Source organism: Lepidochelys kempii, chromosome 27 (genome assembly GCF_965140265.1).
Source record: "Lepidochelys kempii isolate rLepKem1 chromosome 27, rLepKem1.hap2, whole genome shotgun sequence".
Taxonomy (NCBI): domain Eukaryota; kingdom Metazoa; phylum Chordata; order Testudines; family Cheloniidae; genus Lepidochelys; species Lepidochelys kempii.
Genome location: NC_133282.1, coordinates 11,298,629 through 11,316,163, shown reverse-complemented (window position 1 = coordinate 11,316,163; position 17,535 = coordinate 11,298,629). Strand labels below are relative to the sequence as shown.

Sequence of the window (17,535 nt, the reverse complement as noted above, 5' to 3'; positions counted from 1 at the left end):
GTAGTGCAATCTCTTCATCATGAAAGTTGAACTTAGAAACATAGAATTATGTACAAAAAAGTAACTGCATTCAAAAATAAAACAATGTAAAATTTTAGAGCCTACAAGTCCACACAGTCCTACCTCTTGTTCAGCCAATTGCTCAGACAAAAGTTTGGTTACAATTTACAGGTGATAATGCTGCCCACTTCTTGTTTACACCTGAAAGTCACCTGAAAGTGAGAACAGGCTTTAGCCTGGCACAGTTGTAGCCAACGTTGTAAGATATTTACATGCCAGATGCGCTAAAGATTCTTATGTCCCTTCATGCTTCAACCACAATTCCAGAGGACATGCATCCATGCTGATGACAGGTTCTGCTCAATAACGATCCAAAGCAGAGTGGACCGACACATGTTCATTTTCATCACCTGAGTCAGATGCCACCAGCAGATGGTTAATTTTCTTTTTCTATAGTTTCCGCATCTGAATATTGCTCTTTTAAGACTTCTGAAAGCATGCTCCACACCTTGTCACTCTCAGATTTTGGACAGCACTTCAGATTCTTAAACCTTGGGTTGAGTGCTGTAGCTATTTTTAGAAATCTCACATTGGTACTTCCTGTGTGTTTTGTCAAATCTGCTGTGAAAAAGTGTTCTTAAAATGAACATGTGCTGGGTCATCATCCGAGACGGCTATAACATGAAATATAAGGCAGAATGCGGGTAAAAGAGAAGAGGAGAGACACAATTCTCCCCCAAGGAGTTCAGTCACAAATTTAATTAACACTTTTTTTTTTTAAAAAAATGAGCATCATCAGCATGGAAGCCTGTCCTCTGGAACGGTGGCCAAAGTATGAAGGGGCATACAAATGTTTAGCATATCTGGCACGTAAATACCTTGCAATGCTAGCTACAAAAGTGCCATGCGAAAGCCTGTTCTCACTTTCAGGTGACATTGTAAATAAGAAGCAGGCAGCAGTATCTCCCATAACTGTGAACAAATTTGTCTGTCTTAGTGATTGGCTGAATGAGAAGTAGGACTAAGTGGACTTGTAGGCTTTAGAAGTTTTACATTGTTTTGTTTTTGAGTGCAATTATGTAACAAAAAAAATCTACAATTGTAAATTACACTTTTGTGATAAAGAGACTGCACTACAGTACTTGTATGAGGTGAATTGAAAAATACTATTTTATCATTTCTACAGTGCAAATATTAGTAATCAAAAATAAAAATATAAAGTGAGCACTGTACACTTAATATTCTGTGTTGTAATAGAAATCAGTGTATTTGAAAATGTAGGAAAACATCCAAAAATATTTAATAAATTTCACTTGGTATTCTATTGTTTAACAGTGTGATTAATCGCAATTAATTTGAGTTGATTGTGAGAGTTAACTGTGATTAATCAACAGCCTTCCTGTAAACAATTCAGCCAGCCTGTAATGGCTGCTATGACTCAGCAAAGCCATGTGCCCAGACCACATGATACTGAACTCCATTTTGGCTACCTGTATTTTTCCACAAACTGGGCTGGAACAAAGGGTTCCCGGTATATGGTAAAGCTATATAAGGCAGGGTGTGACATCACTGAGGGGCCTCACTGCCCACACAGAGAACTACTGAAAACACCTGAGGAACAACAAAGACTGAACTGAGGGAAGTGCTGGTCCTGGGCTAAAGCGATTTCTAGCCTGTGTATGGAAACCTGGTGGACTGCTTGTACCATCAGCCAGGGTGAGGAACTGCTAATTCATATCCGATCTTTCTAGTGTTTTAGGCTTAGTTTGTGGTTTTGTTTATTTACTAGGTAATCTGCTTTGATCTGTTTACTATCACTTATGTAATCACTTAAAATCTCTCTTTTGTAGTTAATAAACTTGTTTTTTGTTTTATCTAAACCAGTGTGCCTTTAAGTGAAGTGTCTGGAGAAAATCTCAACTTGGTTAACACAAGTTTGCTACTAGCTAGGCCTACAAGCCTTTAAACTTCCCCATAAATACATATAGACTTAATGTTGTTTTTTTTTGCCCCCAGCATACAGCTTACTACGAAGTTTCAATTCAACCATCCAAATATGGTGAAAACAGACCAGACTGATGCTGGGCTGGCTTGACAGCACTACAAATCTTGTAAAAATTGATATTCTGAATTTAACTGCTCCGTCTTCCACTATTTACTTCACAATTCTGCCCTATTTTGAGACAACAAAATTCTGCAGTTTTCTTTAAAAATTTAGATTTGGAATAGAAATCTGGAAGTACAATTTTAAATGCAAGAGTAAAAAAAGGAATTCAGGACTCCTTCTGCAGCAACCATATTTTAAGCCTCATTCTTGTTCTAGGCTCAACTTATGATCAATATGGAATCAAATTATGTTGGCTAAGTAACCAAAAGATTCTACTGCTGCTCGGAACCATTGTTCAATTTTGTCCTTGTGTGGTTCCAGATCCCCAGATACCATGACGATAGTGTGAGCTGCTTGTAATCTATCAAGTCCATCTGAAATAGTCTTCAATTGTTTTTGTAATCTTGGGCTCTCTTTTTCTGAAGTCTCTCAGCGTGTAAAATGCTTGCTATGTTCTCCTCTTCCCCCCACACCCCTGCAATCAGCTATGTAGAGCCTGATGGCAGTTGCAGAATTTTTGACTGAATTGTATTATTTTGACTGGTACCTTTTACACCCACACAAATTTAGGATGGTTTCACCTAAGAAGTTCTTTTGTTGTGTGAACAAATGACAAAAGATTTAGTCACAGTTTGCATTCTCAGATGGAATCTTCAACTTGGACACAATACTGGGAGATGATTTCTCACTGTAGCTCACGAAAGCTTATGCTCTAATAAATTGGTTAGTCTCTAAGGTGCCACAAGTACTCCTTTTCTTTTCACTGAAAAGAAAATCTTAAGAGCTCAACATTCTTTAAGTCGAAGAGATAAGCTAGCCAGCTTTATATATAGAACCATATTAGATTAGCTGCCCATCTTGCAGAAATTTAACTTACAGGGGGGAGTGGGTAACAGCCAATGATAGTTGATTCCACCCACTAGCCATGCTCTTCGCTTTAATCACTTAGGACTGCATCCAGTAGATCAGCAGTTCTCAAGCTATTTACCATTGTGGGTCGCAATCCACACACTATATTATAAACAACACCCCCACACACCCCCACCCACCCCCGTATGGGCCTAAGGAAGTCATATGGGTTGCAGCTGTATGCTGACTGGGCTGAGAACCACTGCACTAGATCCATCTAGATTTCTAGAGACAGTTCCATAAAGATTTGGGCTGTTTTAAATATGGAGATAGCGCTATGCAGCAAATTCCTACATACTCAAGCAGTGTTTTAAAAGGATTTCCACCAATACAGCATATCTACACTAGGGATTTGCACTACTGATGTACATCAGGACCAAAAGCCTAGTGTAGACAAGCACCCATTCCCTCAAAAGGGACAAGAATCAGTGTTTCCTTTGGACTTTCAGAAGAATTAAGTTTTTCATTCACAGGTTCAAGCTTATACTAGAAACACCAGGCTCTAAAAACCTCCATACATGACATTTTCATGTAAATACTTCCAAAAGACAGACAGCTAAGGGAGGTGAGGGGAGGAAGGGGGAAAAAAAAAAAAAAAAAGACAGGGAAACCCAATAAAATCCAAAAACTCATTGGGTTGCTTTTTTTTCCACAGTTTTGTCTGTGGGAGCTCTCTGAATATTACTGGAGACAACAGACACAAGAGTGGTGGCTACAGAAATCTGGGAGCATCCTGGAAAGATATTCCTTCTCCAAGCCCTGAGTAGCTCCCCAGAACAAAGCACAGAGGCTAGGGCTTTTGCACTAGGGTGAGACTGGAGCTGAAGTTACTTGCTCAAGATCACACAGCAAGTCACTGATGAGACAGTGAGTACTCAATCTGGTGCCCTAGTCCCATGCTCTAACCAATCATTCTCGTTAAAAACAATACGTATTGTGGTTCTGAACACACAACAGGGGTGTTACAAAAACATTAGAAATCGCCATTTTTGAAATAAGCCAAGTTTGAGTCATGGGCAAAACTTAAGTTTCTGCAGAACAGACTATTAACATGCCAACAGGTGGATGGTATTCAACAGGGCCTGGGCTATGGTTTCCTTCCCTTTAGAGCAGAAAAAGATACTAAAATTGGTCAAATTCAAGAGGGTATATTAGCCACTGCTGGCCAGAAAATCTCTCTGATACAGAGATTGCAGCTATTCCTAATGAAAAGTTTCCTGTATCACAAGCGTAAGTAGCTCCAACTCATGTTCTCTGTGGACAAGAGACCAGGCACAGTCTGTGCTAGTCCTAAGCACTGGGAGCCTCTAGAACAAAAACTGACAAATTGCTCAATGTTGGCTCACCAGGGATCCTACTGAATTACTGCACCTGCAGCACTTAGTACAAGAGGAGAGAGAAGAGGACCTGACGACAGAGCACCTCTTCAGTAAATTACTTCATAGGCACATCCCATTTCCTTCTCATTTCACATCCTCCATTTACCCAGAGAACAAGTTATTCCTGGGGGAATTCTGTACCACTGCACACATGCAGAATTCATGTCCCCCGCAGATTTCTTTACTTCCCTGCAGAAAAATGACTGAGGCGGAAGCAAGACTAAGCTGCAAGATGGTGATGTGCCCTCCCCAGCAGCACGGGTGTGTCATTTTGGGTCCCCGGAGCAGCCGGCGGAGAAGTAAATCACCGGGGGAAGGGGAGGGGGCTGGGGACACCCTGGCTGGTGGCTTCTACCCTGCCCTGGGCTCAGCTACTACTCTTGGCTGGGTGGGACAGGCCTTGCTCTCTCTCTGAAGAAGCGGCCAGGACCAGGTCAGACCCACCCCCAGAAGCCTCCCCTGTCTGCAGGAAGCCCCGCAACCTCCCCCCTCCCCGCTTTTTGCCCCCATCACTCCTCAGACATGTAGGGAATGGTCACTATGGGGAGCTGCTCCCCATCCACCCAACTCCTATGCATCTGCACCCCCGCCGCCCCACTGAGCTGAATGCCCACCCCTCCTGATGAGTCTCACACTCCCTGCATCTGGAAGTATCTTGCACCCACACACACCCCCGCATCCAGACCACCCCACGGAATTTTTGGGGGTGTGTGTGGGGGGGAGGACGACACAGAATTCCCTCAGGAGTATGAGTATAGAAAGTAGCAGTGCATGCAGAAGCTACCTCCTCCTCCCACCCACCGATATATTATAGCTGTGACCTGGAGAGTTCATCTCCATGGTTGAGAAGGGAGTTTAGCTTCCGATGCATCTTTGCTGGGACTGCCATCAAGGTTCCCAGTTGTGATGGTCTGTGACATGACACATGTTCATCCACTGGAAAACGGACTGAAACCGCAAAGTTGCACAGAATGAACAGAAGTAATTGTGACAACTTCACAATTCAGTTCAGATTTAAATTAGAGCCACTGTCCTAGCGGTGAAAGGCTCAGTATCTTTCACAGTCCCAAATCAGCATGATAAAGGGAACAGGACACAGGGTCAGGAGATCTACTGCCAGCTCTACGCTGATTCATTGTGTCCCTTTAGGGGGAAGAGTCACTGCATCTCTGTGCCTCAGTTTCCCCATGCATAAAATGGAAATGATAATTACCCTACTTTGTAGAGCATTTTGATATGATTACTACTCATTTTCCTCATTTGACATTTGAATGAGATCATTTAGAGGCATACTCTTACTAAGCACACTCTTACTAAGCACTTTTCCCTAATTCCATGGGCTTGAAAAATTTACCAAACATATGCTAGAGAACTAAACCCCTACCACCTAGAGGCAAATTTTTTTTTTTTTTTTTTAAAGACACAGGGCAGGGGCATACTGACATAGTCCAGGAGCAAATGTCCTAACAAGAAAACCCAGCCTCCTTGCTACTGCCAGCTATTGAGAAGGGGGAAGTGTTGGCATTTCTGCCACAGAGCTGACTCTGGGCCCTGCCTGAAGGGTCTTCCCCAGCTCTCCTCTTTATCAACTTCCAAGTAGCACTGTATGACTAATCAAAATTTCCATCCCAGTAGCTCCTGCAAGTGAGAGGAAAGGGGAGAAGAATGGGGGATGACAGGGACGGGACAAGTTCTGGCAAGTATAGATAAAAATGCATTTAAAAATAAATCCATTTTTAAATACTTTTTGATTAAAATTAAATATAGTTTGTATTTTTATAAATTATAGGTTTAATTTTTAACACAACTATTTAAAATTACATTTGACGTTATGACAACCTATGTTAAGGCCTACGCTTACTATAATCTAGTAAAATAATTTAAAATAATATAAAGCAGTACGTTTGCTGCCAAGATTTTAAGAAACTCAAATCACTGAATTGATGGAAGTCACTGGCTAAGCACTTGGAACCATAGCATACTGAAGTACTAAACTAGTTTTTGACAGCAGTAGCCTCTTCTGCAGGTAGAGAGAGAACATGTTCTTCGTTTCAGTTTATTCAACTAGTTCGGTCCAGTGACTTCTTAACTTTGAATAAACTAACCACAAAGCTGAAAAGGAAGGAAAGCTTATTTTCCCCTTCCAATCTCTGAATAAGAGAGATGAGAGAAAACAAGAACCAGTTCAATTCACTAACCACAGATATACAACCCCTTGTTTAAGGAATCAATTTTATATGTAAAACATCTTTTGACAAACTTTCAGATCAACTTTTTTCCTTGTGTATCCTGAACATTTGAGTGTGCTTTACTTAATAAAACATTCTAAAATGCTGCTTTTGCATATTTAATTGAATTTGAATATCCATCCAAATACAGTTTGACACAATAAGAAATGTAACCGTCTAACATAAAAAATGTAAAAATTAAGAATCTAAATAAAAGTTAAGTTCTAGAATTGCTAATAAATATTTGTAAATACATATCCTTCCACTCCACCGCCATTTCTCTCCCCCCATCCTGGTTAGCACAAAAGAAATACCACATTTAGTGTGAACGCTATATTTAGCTGCAAATTAACCTGTCTGAATGGTTACCAACCAATCAGAATCAAATCTTCTTTTGGAAAATAACTAAATACTTATGCTTAGCATAATACGATTAAAATCGATGAGGAAGATTTCCTGCTTGTTGATCTAAAAATCATGATTAAAATTGGTGACAAATCCTTTTGATTTACATCACCCTAGACATGCCAGGCTGTGGGTAAGCTGTCACTTAGTACAGAATGGTTACCACATCTAGAGTCTCTGCACTAAATTTATTTGAGCATAAGCTTTCGTGAGCTACAGCTCACTTCTGTTAAACACTGCAATACTTGGAGCAGGAAAGGCACTTGATTCTAGTCTACACAATTATAGCAGCTGTTTAAATGCACCTCCCATATATATGTCCCCCTCACCCGCTAGTCCTTGGAACACCATGTGATTGCAACCAGAAGGATAAGAGATGGATGTAGTTTGTGTCAGACCCACTAAATGGCACTCTAACTAGTAATAACATTAGGTGGCTCCCTTGGCCAGGGGCAAAGTATGTTGCCACTCCAGTAACCCTTGCCCTTGATGCACAGAGAACCTAGGGCCTGAACAGAACAAGTCATCATCAGACCACCAGGCCTGACTGGCTGCCTCCATTTAACCTGCTGTTTGTCAAATGTATAAATGGATGCCCACACAAGCAGCAGCCCACATTATGATGACTGAAAGAATAACTCCAACGCAGCAAGTAACACACTGACGCTCATACTGGGGTTTCCCAATCTAGAGACCTGGGTTTGCATGTGAATGGGTATGAATGTCCACACACACAGGGAAAAAAAAGAGACTTCAACTCACTTGGAACTACTGATCAACATTCAGGAAAAGCCCAGGGCTGGAATATCTATGGGTACATCGTACATTAGGGTCTGAGGTGCACCAGCAGAGGTGGATGTGGGTTTTGGGTTGGAAGAAGAGGAAATGCTACAGATCAGAAGTAATAGTAGAACTGACAAGAGGCCCTGGACCGGACTACTGGACAGAACTGCATAGGTTTTGGGCAGAACTGGAAGGTGGAAAATTCACTCAGCACTTGAAGTCCGAACCTAGAGTCTCATTTATTTTCCAGGAGTACTAAAATTAGCTCCCAATTTTTTTTTGGGGGGGGGGGGGGGGGGAGAGATGAAATTGAGGAAGTGGAAGCCCTATGGAAATGCTATCTCAAGGAAAATAGGAAAAGCTGCACTGCCACAGACACTTATGCTGGTCTGCACAGTGTAAAGAATATTAGCTCCACTCCGATCATGCAAAACACACAGCCTGCTCTTCTCTAGGGCAGATGTCTGGAATGGGATGACAAATCCTCCATCTCTCCCATTTACTTCCTGCTTTCAAGTTTAAATTTTCCATGAACATGGCTCCTAGTTTGCCTCTAAAGTTACATTTCACACAGACCACTAGAGCCTATGTAAAAGCACAGTGGAAGTTTTGTATAAAAGTCAAGTATGACACTATAACCCACAGGAAGCAAACTTATGTCAGTCTGTTTCCAAATAAAAGCAGCTGCACTTAGACCTGAAATATCCCAATTGTAGTATTTTCTTATTAGAGTCTCTTCTTCCCTGTTATCTCCTCTTTCAACAATTATGTAAGAATCTCTCTCTTCTTTTTTGCCTCTTCAACCCCTTGAAATGCTACACATTTCTGCTGGCTTCCCCCGGTGGAATCTTCCCCAATTTCCAAAGCCCCATATATTGATGCTATGGTACTTTAAAAGTTTGTGTCATCCGATAAGAGTCTAAAAAAGTCACATCCTTTTGGGCATTAAGTACAGATCAGTTTCTTCTTCCCCAGACTTCTCTTGCTCTGCTGGTCTTTACACTCACCCTCAACTACTCCCACAAGAACTCACTATAACAGCTTTCACACACTGGCTGGGAAGGTAACAACTCTCAGCACCAGCCCTGTTAAACCGTTATAATCACTGGCTTTAATGATGCAGCCATCTTTATGCTCTTTGTCACCCCCAGATGAAAGAATTGTTCCTGACACATGTTCAAATTAATTTTAGAACTAACCACATTTGTGCAATATGCCTAGTGGCAGCAGACATATTAAGCCTCAACATCCAGAACAATACGTAATATGCATGCACACCCCGCTCTCTCTGAAAGCAAACAGCCATTGACAAAAACACAAGCATCCCCAAATCCCTCCATTCTTTACCTTATTAGCACGAATCTGCTTGTAAATATCTGTTTGTTGTCGGATTCGGTATTCCAGGTCTGAGACGTGAGCTTGGAGCCAGTTCCAGCGACTGACTATAGCTGCTCTGTCTGCTGCCCATCTCCATTCTGACCGTCTCCTCCTGAAAGAGGGAAACAAATACTTTTGAACACAACTCCAAACACACATTGACAAAGCTTTGTTGGGTGACTCAGAGCAGACGCATCAAAAGCTTAATACTAAAATGGCATGAATACCCTTCTCTCAAACACAATGTTAATCTACTGCAGAATTGCAGAGACCTCCTACTATGATAGATTACATTGTTCATGTCTGATGTTTCTAAAATATGCTTCAGGGCTTCCTGACCTGTAAGGAAAAAAGGGGACTATACTGTTAAGTTTCGTACTTTAACGAGTACAAAAAAAAATCCAGATTAGAGGTGATGCTCTGTGTTCTTATAATTCCACACCACTCATTCAAACCTTCAAGCATGATATGGATATCTAACCGTTACATACTGAAGTGAAGCTAATCGTATTTCACTTAAACCACAGAACAATTAGATGGCAACACCTTTTGGTTACATCCAACACAAGCTGATTTAGAGGTGCCATACAGCGAGTCAAAGCACACCAAACCCGTTTGCCCTTTCCCTAACTCCACTATCCCTGAAATGAACATAATACAGTACTGGAAGGGCATGCACTTCTTTCTACTAGACTGTGTAATCCACCACAGTATTTTATAATTAATTAATTAATTCACAAAACAAAACTATTACTCTGTCACCACTATATACACAAGACAGAAGAGGAAGCTACTTACCTGTAACTGAAGGTTCTTTGATTTGTGTGTTCCCTATTTGTATTCCACGGAGGGGCTATGCATGCGCACTATGTGCCTGGAGTTTGAGAATTTCTGAAGTAGTATCCATTGGTCCACACATGCGCCCTGGCTTGCCTTGTGCTTCCATCAGAGGCAATAAAGGGTAGGGCAGACTGACCACGTCTCCAGTTCCTTCTCCACTGCGAATCTGGCAGATCTGTAGCAGAGGGAAGTGGAACCAGATAGGGACCACACACCTAAGAACAGGAGGTTCTTCGAGATAAGTAGCCTCCTCCTCCCAGAGATGGTCCCTATTTGCTGTTTACCTGTGAAGCAAACAGGACTCTGACCAGAGTCCCCCAACTTAGTGAAGTTGTTGCGTACTACCAAATTGTGACGTTCCCACCAGTGATCCATCGCAAAATGTCTGCTGAGTAAGTCCGTGAGTACATTCTGCGTCCCTGGAAGATTGGCTGCGGACAAGAGGATCCGGTGGTTGACGCACCAATTCCAGATATTGACTGCCTCTGCGCATAGCATGGATGATCTTGTCCCTCCCTGTGTTGATATAAAAACAGCGGTGGGGTGTCTGACATGATGGGAACAGATGAAGGGAAGGAAGGCTTGGCATGCTGGTCTCACTGCTCCAGGATGTTTAAGTGCATACTGGATTCTCCAGGAGTCCTTGCTCCTTGAGCCACATGGTCATGGAGGTGAGCTCCCCAAGGATGCGTCAGTGATAATTATCTTGTCTGGGAAGAGGAAAGAAAGGGAACTCTCACACAAACGCGATGTGGGTCTGTCCACCATTGAAGAGATAATAGCATCTTGATGGGGATCATCAGCATGGAAGCCTTGGAATGACAGTATGGTAAGTAAACAGACTGGAGCCACATCTGGAAGCAACAAAGTTGGAGTCATGCGAAGGGGGTCCCGTAGGTACACAAAGCCATGTGGCCGAGGAGGGACAGGCAAGTCCTGGCTAGTACAGAGGGAATTGTTCATGAAGCGAGTTATGTCGCCATTAATCTCCAGAACTGTTCGCAGGTTAAGTAAGCTCGTGCTATGACCAAACTTATGGTAGCCCCTATGAAATCCAGAGAGTACATAGGGTCTAGGATCGATTTTTCGAGGTTGACGCTGACTCCAAAGGAAGAAAGAAGATTGAGTAGCATGGAGGTTGACTTGTGGGCTTCTTGCCTGGACCTCACGGCTAGGAACCAACGGTCAATATACAGAAACACAAGGACACCATAAAGTCTGAAATAGGCCACTGTGATGGAATTAACTTTGGTGAAGACTATGGGGAGCAGTGACTATCCCGAAGGGGAGCACTCTGCACTGGAAATGGTGGGTGCTCAGGAAACGTCTGTTGGCCGGATGGATATTGATGTAAAAGTAAACGTCCTTCATATCTAGAGCAGTAAACTGCATGCCTTTCTCCAAGGATGGGATTATTGCTGCCAGCATGACCATATCAATCTTGAACTTGTGGATGAAGCAACTGAAATGCAGGAGACTGAGGACTGGTTTCTACCTGCCTTTCTTCCTAGATATCAGGAAGTGGATAGAACCCTGATCCCTGATATTCTGCGGAGAATGCGTTCTATCACTCCCCATTCTAACAAGGAGTTCACCTCTTAGGTGAGAATGTGGTCATGAATGTGCTCCCTGAAGAGGGACAGGGGTCTTGGAGGAAGTAGTGTGATAAACTGGATCATACAGCCATGGTGGATGACATTCAACATTCACCTGACCGTTGTTATTGCACTCCAACCTCAGGAACAGAGAGCTAAACAATCTCTGAAGAGAGTCGGGGGGATCACAAGGTGGTAGGCATAGTAGATGGTGGCTCTCAGGCTCACATCAGAAATATCTCACTGCTGGAGATTGCAGCTGTGATGTCACAGCCTGCAAGTGGGACCCTGGGAGGTGAGACATCTGTGTTTTTTGATGTTTCCTAAGAGGTTTGTAAGGTGTCAATTAACTTGAGAAGACCTATACCACTGAGTGAGTGGGTGGTTGGTGGTGGAATTTTTGCTTTGGGGCAGGAGTGTAGGTACCCAGAGAGTGAATATTGTCCCGGGAATCCTTGAGCGTATGCAGCAATTCATCAGTCTTCAGGTTAAAAGACAGGATTTGTCAAAAGGGATGTCATCAATAGCATTCTGTACCCCCCTAGGAAAGCCAAAGAATGGAGCCAAGACTCCCTACACACGACTATGGCTTTAGCCATCGCCCTGGAGGAGGTATCTGCTGCATCCACTGCCAACTGGAGGGGCATTCTGGCCACCAGCTTCCTTTTCTCAATAAGTGCCTCAAAACGAGCTCATTCAAGTTGTGGCAGGCTATCAGTAAGTTCCTCGAATTTACTGTAATTCAGAAAATCATTTTTGGCTAGTAATGCTTGTGAGTTGTAGGCTAGACGTAGAAATACCTTGCATCCCAAAAGTTCCAGACACTTGCCCTCTTTCCCCGTTCAGTTGCAGCCTGGACTTCTAGAGAATTTGGGGGACAGTGAGAAAAAAGGAATTTGGAACCTTTGGCAGGGATGTAGTAGCACTTTTCAGTTCCTTTAAAGGTAGTCATGCACATAACACAATTCTCACTGGTTCTGAGGTGTGGAGGATATCTAGCAGCTTGTGTTGAGGGTCTTGAATTTTTTTCCAGGGGAATTTAGAGTTCCTCTGCGACTCTGCACAATAATTTCTGAAATTGTCTAAAATCATCCAATGGGCAAGGGGATGCTGTAGTCACCGCTTCTTCCAGAGATGAATGCCCTGCAGAGCCGAATGCCTGCCAGAAGGATCCTGGAAGAGGGAATATAGGCGAAGGTTCCCTCACAGACCATGTAGGTTCTGGGGAAGGGGGGTGTGGGGTGACCAGGGTCCCCACTATGGCCAACAGGCCAGGTCCAAGGGAGATTGTGGGGGGGGGGAGGCATACCATAGGGGTACCAATGGCTCCAAGTAGTGGTTGAGGTGGTAGATGCTGCCATGGATGGGACTGTCTCCATGAAAGAGCAGAGAAATGGTACGACCTAGACAGTTCCAATTCATCGGGAGAGAAGATGGACTCTGGTTCCAGTGGCTGCCCCATTGGAGCCTGTAGAAGAGTGCAGAGTATCTGTGGGGAGAGCAAGGGGTCCCGTACCAAAAGGCATATCCCATGGTGGAGAGATGATCTCTCTAGAAGTCAAGGGACCTGCCGGAGGGAGTAACTCCGGGTCCAGCAAGGCAAACACATTCTGAGGAACAGCCACTGTTCCAGATCTCCCCGGTGTAGGGGGCATGCTCTCTTTTCCCCAATCTCCCCAGTGTAGGAGGCACATACTCTTTTCCAGGTATCAGTGACGGCGCTGTGATATTTCCCAGAACAGGAAGATCCCACGTCTTGTGGGGTGCCGGTAATGGCAGCATCGATTTATTGGAGCTTGAAACCGCAGGATTCTATTGCTTACAGGTCTTCTTTTTTTTTGGGGGGGGGGGGGGGTTGGAGGTTGGTGGAACTTAGCATGTGCTCCATCCCCATGGCTCGAACTCAAGGAAGGAGCATCCACCTTTTTTGATTTGGAGAAAGACTCAGTTCCATGCTTATGGGTGTGCTTCCTTACTTCCCTGGGGTCCACAGAGGTGGTACCACTGGCACTGGATTTGTACATGGTAGCAGTAGGCATGCTCCTTGCTGAGTCAGACCAACGTACTGGGTAAGGGCAAGTATTCCCTCAGCCTGGGTCTGAGTGGGATCTCATGGCGAGCTCCATGGAGGTGCTTCTGGAGGCAAAGAGCCCAACTTTCTTGGGTGCACCTGGACACGATGTGAGCTTCCCCCAGTAGAGGCAGCACTGGTGGTGGTTGCTGACCAAAAAGGCAGGCAGGCAGAAGTCACAGAGCTTGAAGCCCAGAGTATTCGTGCGTGTGGTCAAAAACCTCCAAAGTCTATCTAAACTAAGTATTAAAAAGTGTGACTAATAAAAGCTACAATAAAACTACTATAAAACTGGTAAACTATGTACAACTATCCTTACTTTCAAAAGTGCATCAGAGATGAGGACAAAGTTCTGATCTGAACCATGCACCAATGAGACGGAACAGGAGACTCAGTCGGTCTGCCCAGACCCTTATCGCTCCGGACAGATGTATGAGGTGAGTCACGGTACATGCGCATACCAACAGACAACTTTTCAAGTTCTCAGACTCTGGGTGCATGGTGCGCATGCATACCCTGAGGAATATAACAGGGACCATCACTTGAAGAAAATAAAGAATCAAGGAAGGAAAGCTATGCTTTAATACCCAATATGCCAAACCTTGCACAACAGAAACCACAGTAATACATAAGCACATTGATTCTGGTGGGTAAACACCAAATCCACCTCTCCACGGCAAGAACATTAAAGTAAATGCAGCAGAAATGGTGACAGAGACAAGTAGTCTCTGCATGTTCCATAGCACAGTCCTTGCCACATGTGGACCTCCCAATTGTAGCACAATTGCAAGGCACTTCTTTCCTCTTATTACAGTGTTTCCCCTACACAGAGTAACAGTCAAACGATGAGAAAAATTATAAAAGCCAGCTTTTTGACGAGGGGGAGTTGGATAGACATATCCATATTTCTCTTTCCCTTTACTCACCTCGAGCAAGGTTATGGATTCAGGACCCCTTCCTATCCACCCCTCTATGGTTGGAGACTAGACTGCTGTCCAGATAATTTTCCAAATGTTCACAAATAACAGTTCAGATTTGAGCTATGATGCTGATGGGTAAGGTGGGAGGGGAGAGCTGCAGCACAGATGAGCTTTTTGCCTATCCCAACCTATGCTAAACCTCATGAAAAACCCTCTGCAAAAAAAAAAAAAAAAAAAAAAAAAAAAAAAAAGTGAAAACCCCAAAAAGATTGTGAAATAGAAGAAGATATATATACTATGCAAGTGTAGTAGTTATTCAAATATAAAAGGCACATTCTGTCAAGAATGAACAGATCACAATTGACTGCAAGCTACCAACATACTTACCTTTTCAGCACCAAGCCTATTACAAGTTTCAAATAAACCAATGAAACATATCATGAAAATACAGATCTAATGTTGAACCTGTTGGGCAGCAGTGCTGGTCTTGAGAAACTGATAAAATTCTGAATTCAAATGTCCTGTGTTTTCTATGATTTTACTTCTGCAGTTTTACACTATTTTGCTATAACAAGCTATGACCACCTCCTGCAGAGGTTTGTGTGAGGAGACCTGAACCTCCAATTTTAAATACTAGAACAGAAAGAGAAATTTAGGATAACCTTCCAGCAGCCACAGTTCAGCCTCCTACTGTCTTCTTGTTCTGAGCTTGACCCACGATTGACTTGGAACAAAATTAAGCTGGTAAGCCATCAAAGAACTACATAGTTTCTCCAAATCATTTTTTTGATTGTGTCTTTATGTGGTTCCAGCTCTTCTTCGTTAAAGAAAATCAAGACAGATTTCCACAGACTAACAGTGTCAGCGGCTTGTAATCTGTCACGTTCCTTGGAAACCACATTAAATTGCTTTTGTAAATTTAGTCATTCTCCCTGGTGTCCCTCATTGTGTAAAATGCATGCTATGTTTGGTCAAAGTTGGCCTCATACTCTGTGCAAATTCGACACTAATGGTAGCTAGATCCAACACAAACAGAAAGAACTTGATCCTCAGCTGCACTCAAAACACACACACCCCATAGCCCTGGAGTCAGAGAAGGATGCAAAGGTGGCCCAATGATAAGGCTGGCCAAAGGTCTAACGAGTCTATGACGTACATCAGAGCAGTCATAGGACTATTCTGACTACACTGGCTGGAACAGTCCCCTAGAGACTATTCTGCCATCCCAGCACCATAAGATCACAATGAGCACTGGCTCTGCTCTCAAGCTCTGTTATGCTCTATCTTGCCCCAGTAGGAGAGGCTGGTAGGGTAACATAGCTGTAAGCCACCAGGGAACTCCTTTACAATAAGGGATTTCCTATCTACCTCCTAATGGCAGCATTAAATTTCCTTTGTACTACTGAAGTGGAGCAAAGGGGAAGTTAATGCGGGCAGAGAATCTGGTCCACTATCTTCCAAGTACACCGGACCCTCGCTAGAGCGTGCGTTTATATAGCGTGAATTCGCATATAATGCGGTCATGGATCCCGAATTTAATTACTTTAATTGGAATTAATTTTAATGTGGTCCCCGCGTTAACGTGGTCCCCGCGTTAACGCGGTACCACGCATGGATCACAAATCCCACGTTCTAGCGACGGTCTGGTGTACTTGAGAAAAGACTGGCCAATCAAAGTTTTCCAATCAATTATACATAAGGGCAATGGTCATTGCAGAGTATTTTAATTTTCCACAAGGTAAGTCCTAAAGTATGTATGTTACTTCTTTCCCATCTAGGTTTAAATGGCTTGCTGTATATTTACACATCAGAAGTTTGGGATGCTGTGGGCTGGGGTAATTTTTTGTATTTTTGTTTGAGCAAATGGCAAAGACCTCCTTGTCATACCTCTCTCTGCATTCTTGGATAGCACCTTCAGCACGTAGGGACACAATATTCTGCTCTGTCCACCTTCCAGAAGTTTCTAGATGCTAGTAAGGCAAGCCTTCTTCACAGTTCAATCCGTTGCCCTCAACATCCAAAAGCGGATTACACCCCATAACTTCTCTCCACTATTGACACTATCTATTCCCTTCCCCATGAGGTTTCTAGAAAGCTTTTAGATTTATGATTAATCTTAATATGCTTAGGAATCTTTATGTTGTTTTTCTGCTTTTAGAAAAAGTTCTCATTCACTAGAGCCTAAAGTTTCTAGTATTAAAAAGGGATTTCAAATAAGTTATATTTGTGTAAATACTTCTGTGACATAGAAGTTAAATAACCTGACCCATGTTCCATCTCACTGCTCCATCAAGAGGAAAAACAAAGAGGTTTTCACATCCCTGTGCTGAACACAAAGTACACATCACACAGCCATCTCACCCAGACACCTTGCACCACAGGTGAAGGCTCAATCACACTTTCTAAAATGGCACTGAAAACAGTCTGGTCCTCTTGCTATTTACAGCAAAACTTTTATCAGCACTGGTTCAACTACACCTGTCGCCGACACTGGTAACTTTCCTAGTGTACAACAACTTTTTGAAAAACAGTAACCTATGTAACTTCAAGTCCCAGTTTCTCTGGTCTTCCTCAATGGTCAATTCCATTTCTCTGACTGGCACTAAAGAGCAAACTTTGTACAACACAATTTATGGAGTAGCTGAGGAAGTTAATATTGTGAGGGGGAGGGGAAACGTTATGTGGAGTCAGTGTGACAAAGTTCTCCAAAAAGGCTAGGTTTTTTTTTTTTTTTAAATCAAACTTCCTCGCTTCCTAAATATGAGGAAGTAATACTCCTAATTATTTTAAGTGTCCTGTCTACTTTAGCTGCTGATGCAGTTTCAGATTAAGCAGAACACCACAATAAACGAGACAGCCAGATGGCTGGGCAGGATCAGTGTCACTACAGATGGGCTACCTGATCTCTTTCTGAAGTGTTT

At 43.0% G+C, this 17,535-nt stretch overlaps 1 protein-coding gene across 4 annotated transcripts in view; it reads right to left on the bottom strand.

Annotated features, from left to right (window-relative positions):
• The window catches only part of KANSL1 (KAT8 regulatory NSL complex subunit 1), a 156,412-nt gene that overhangs the window by 39,586 nt on the left and 99,291 nt on the right, over positions 1-17,535 (bottom strand). For all 4 annotated transcript variants that reach the window (XM_073325617.1, XM_073325619.1, XM_073325618.1 and 1 more), the window contains one exon: positions 9,159-9,300. In XM_073325617.1, coding sequence (XP_073181718.1) covers positions 9,159-9,300 — 142 coding nt within the window. The remainder of the gene's footprint in view (positions 1-9,158; positions 9,301-17,535) is intronic.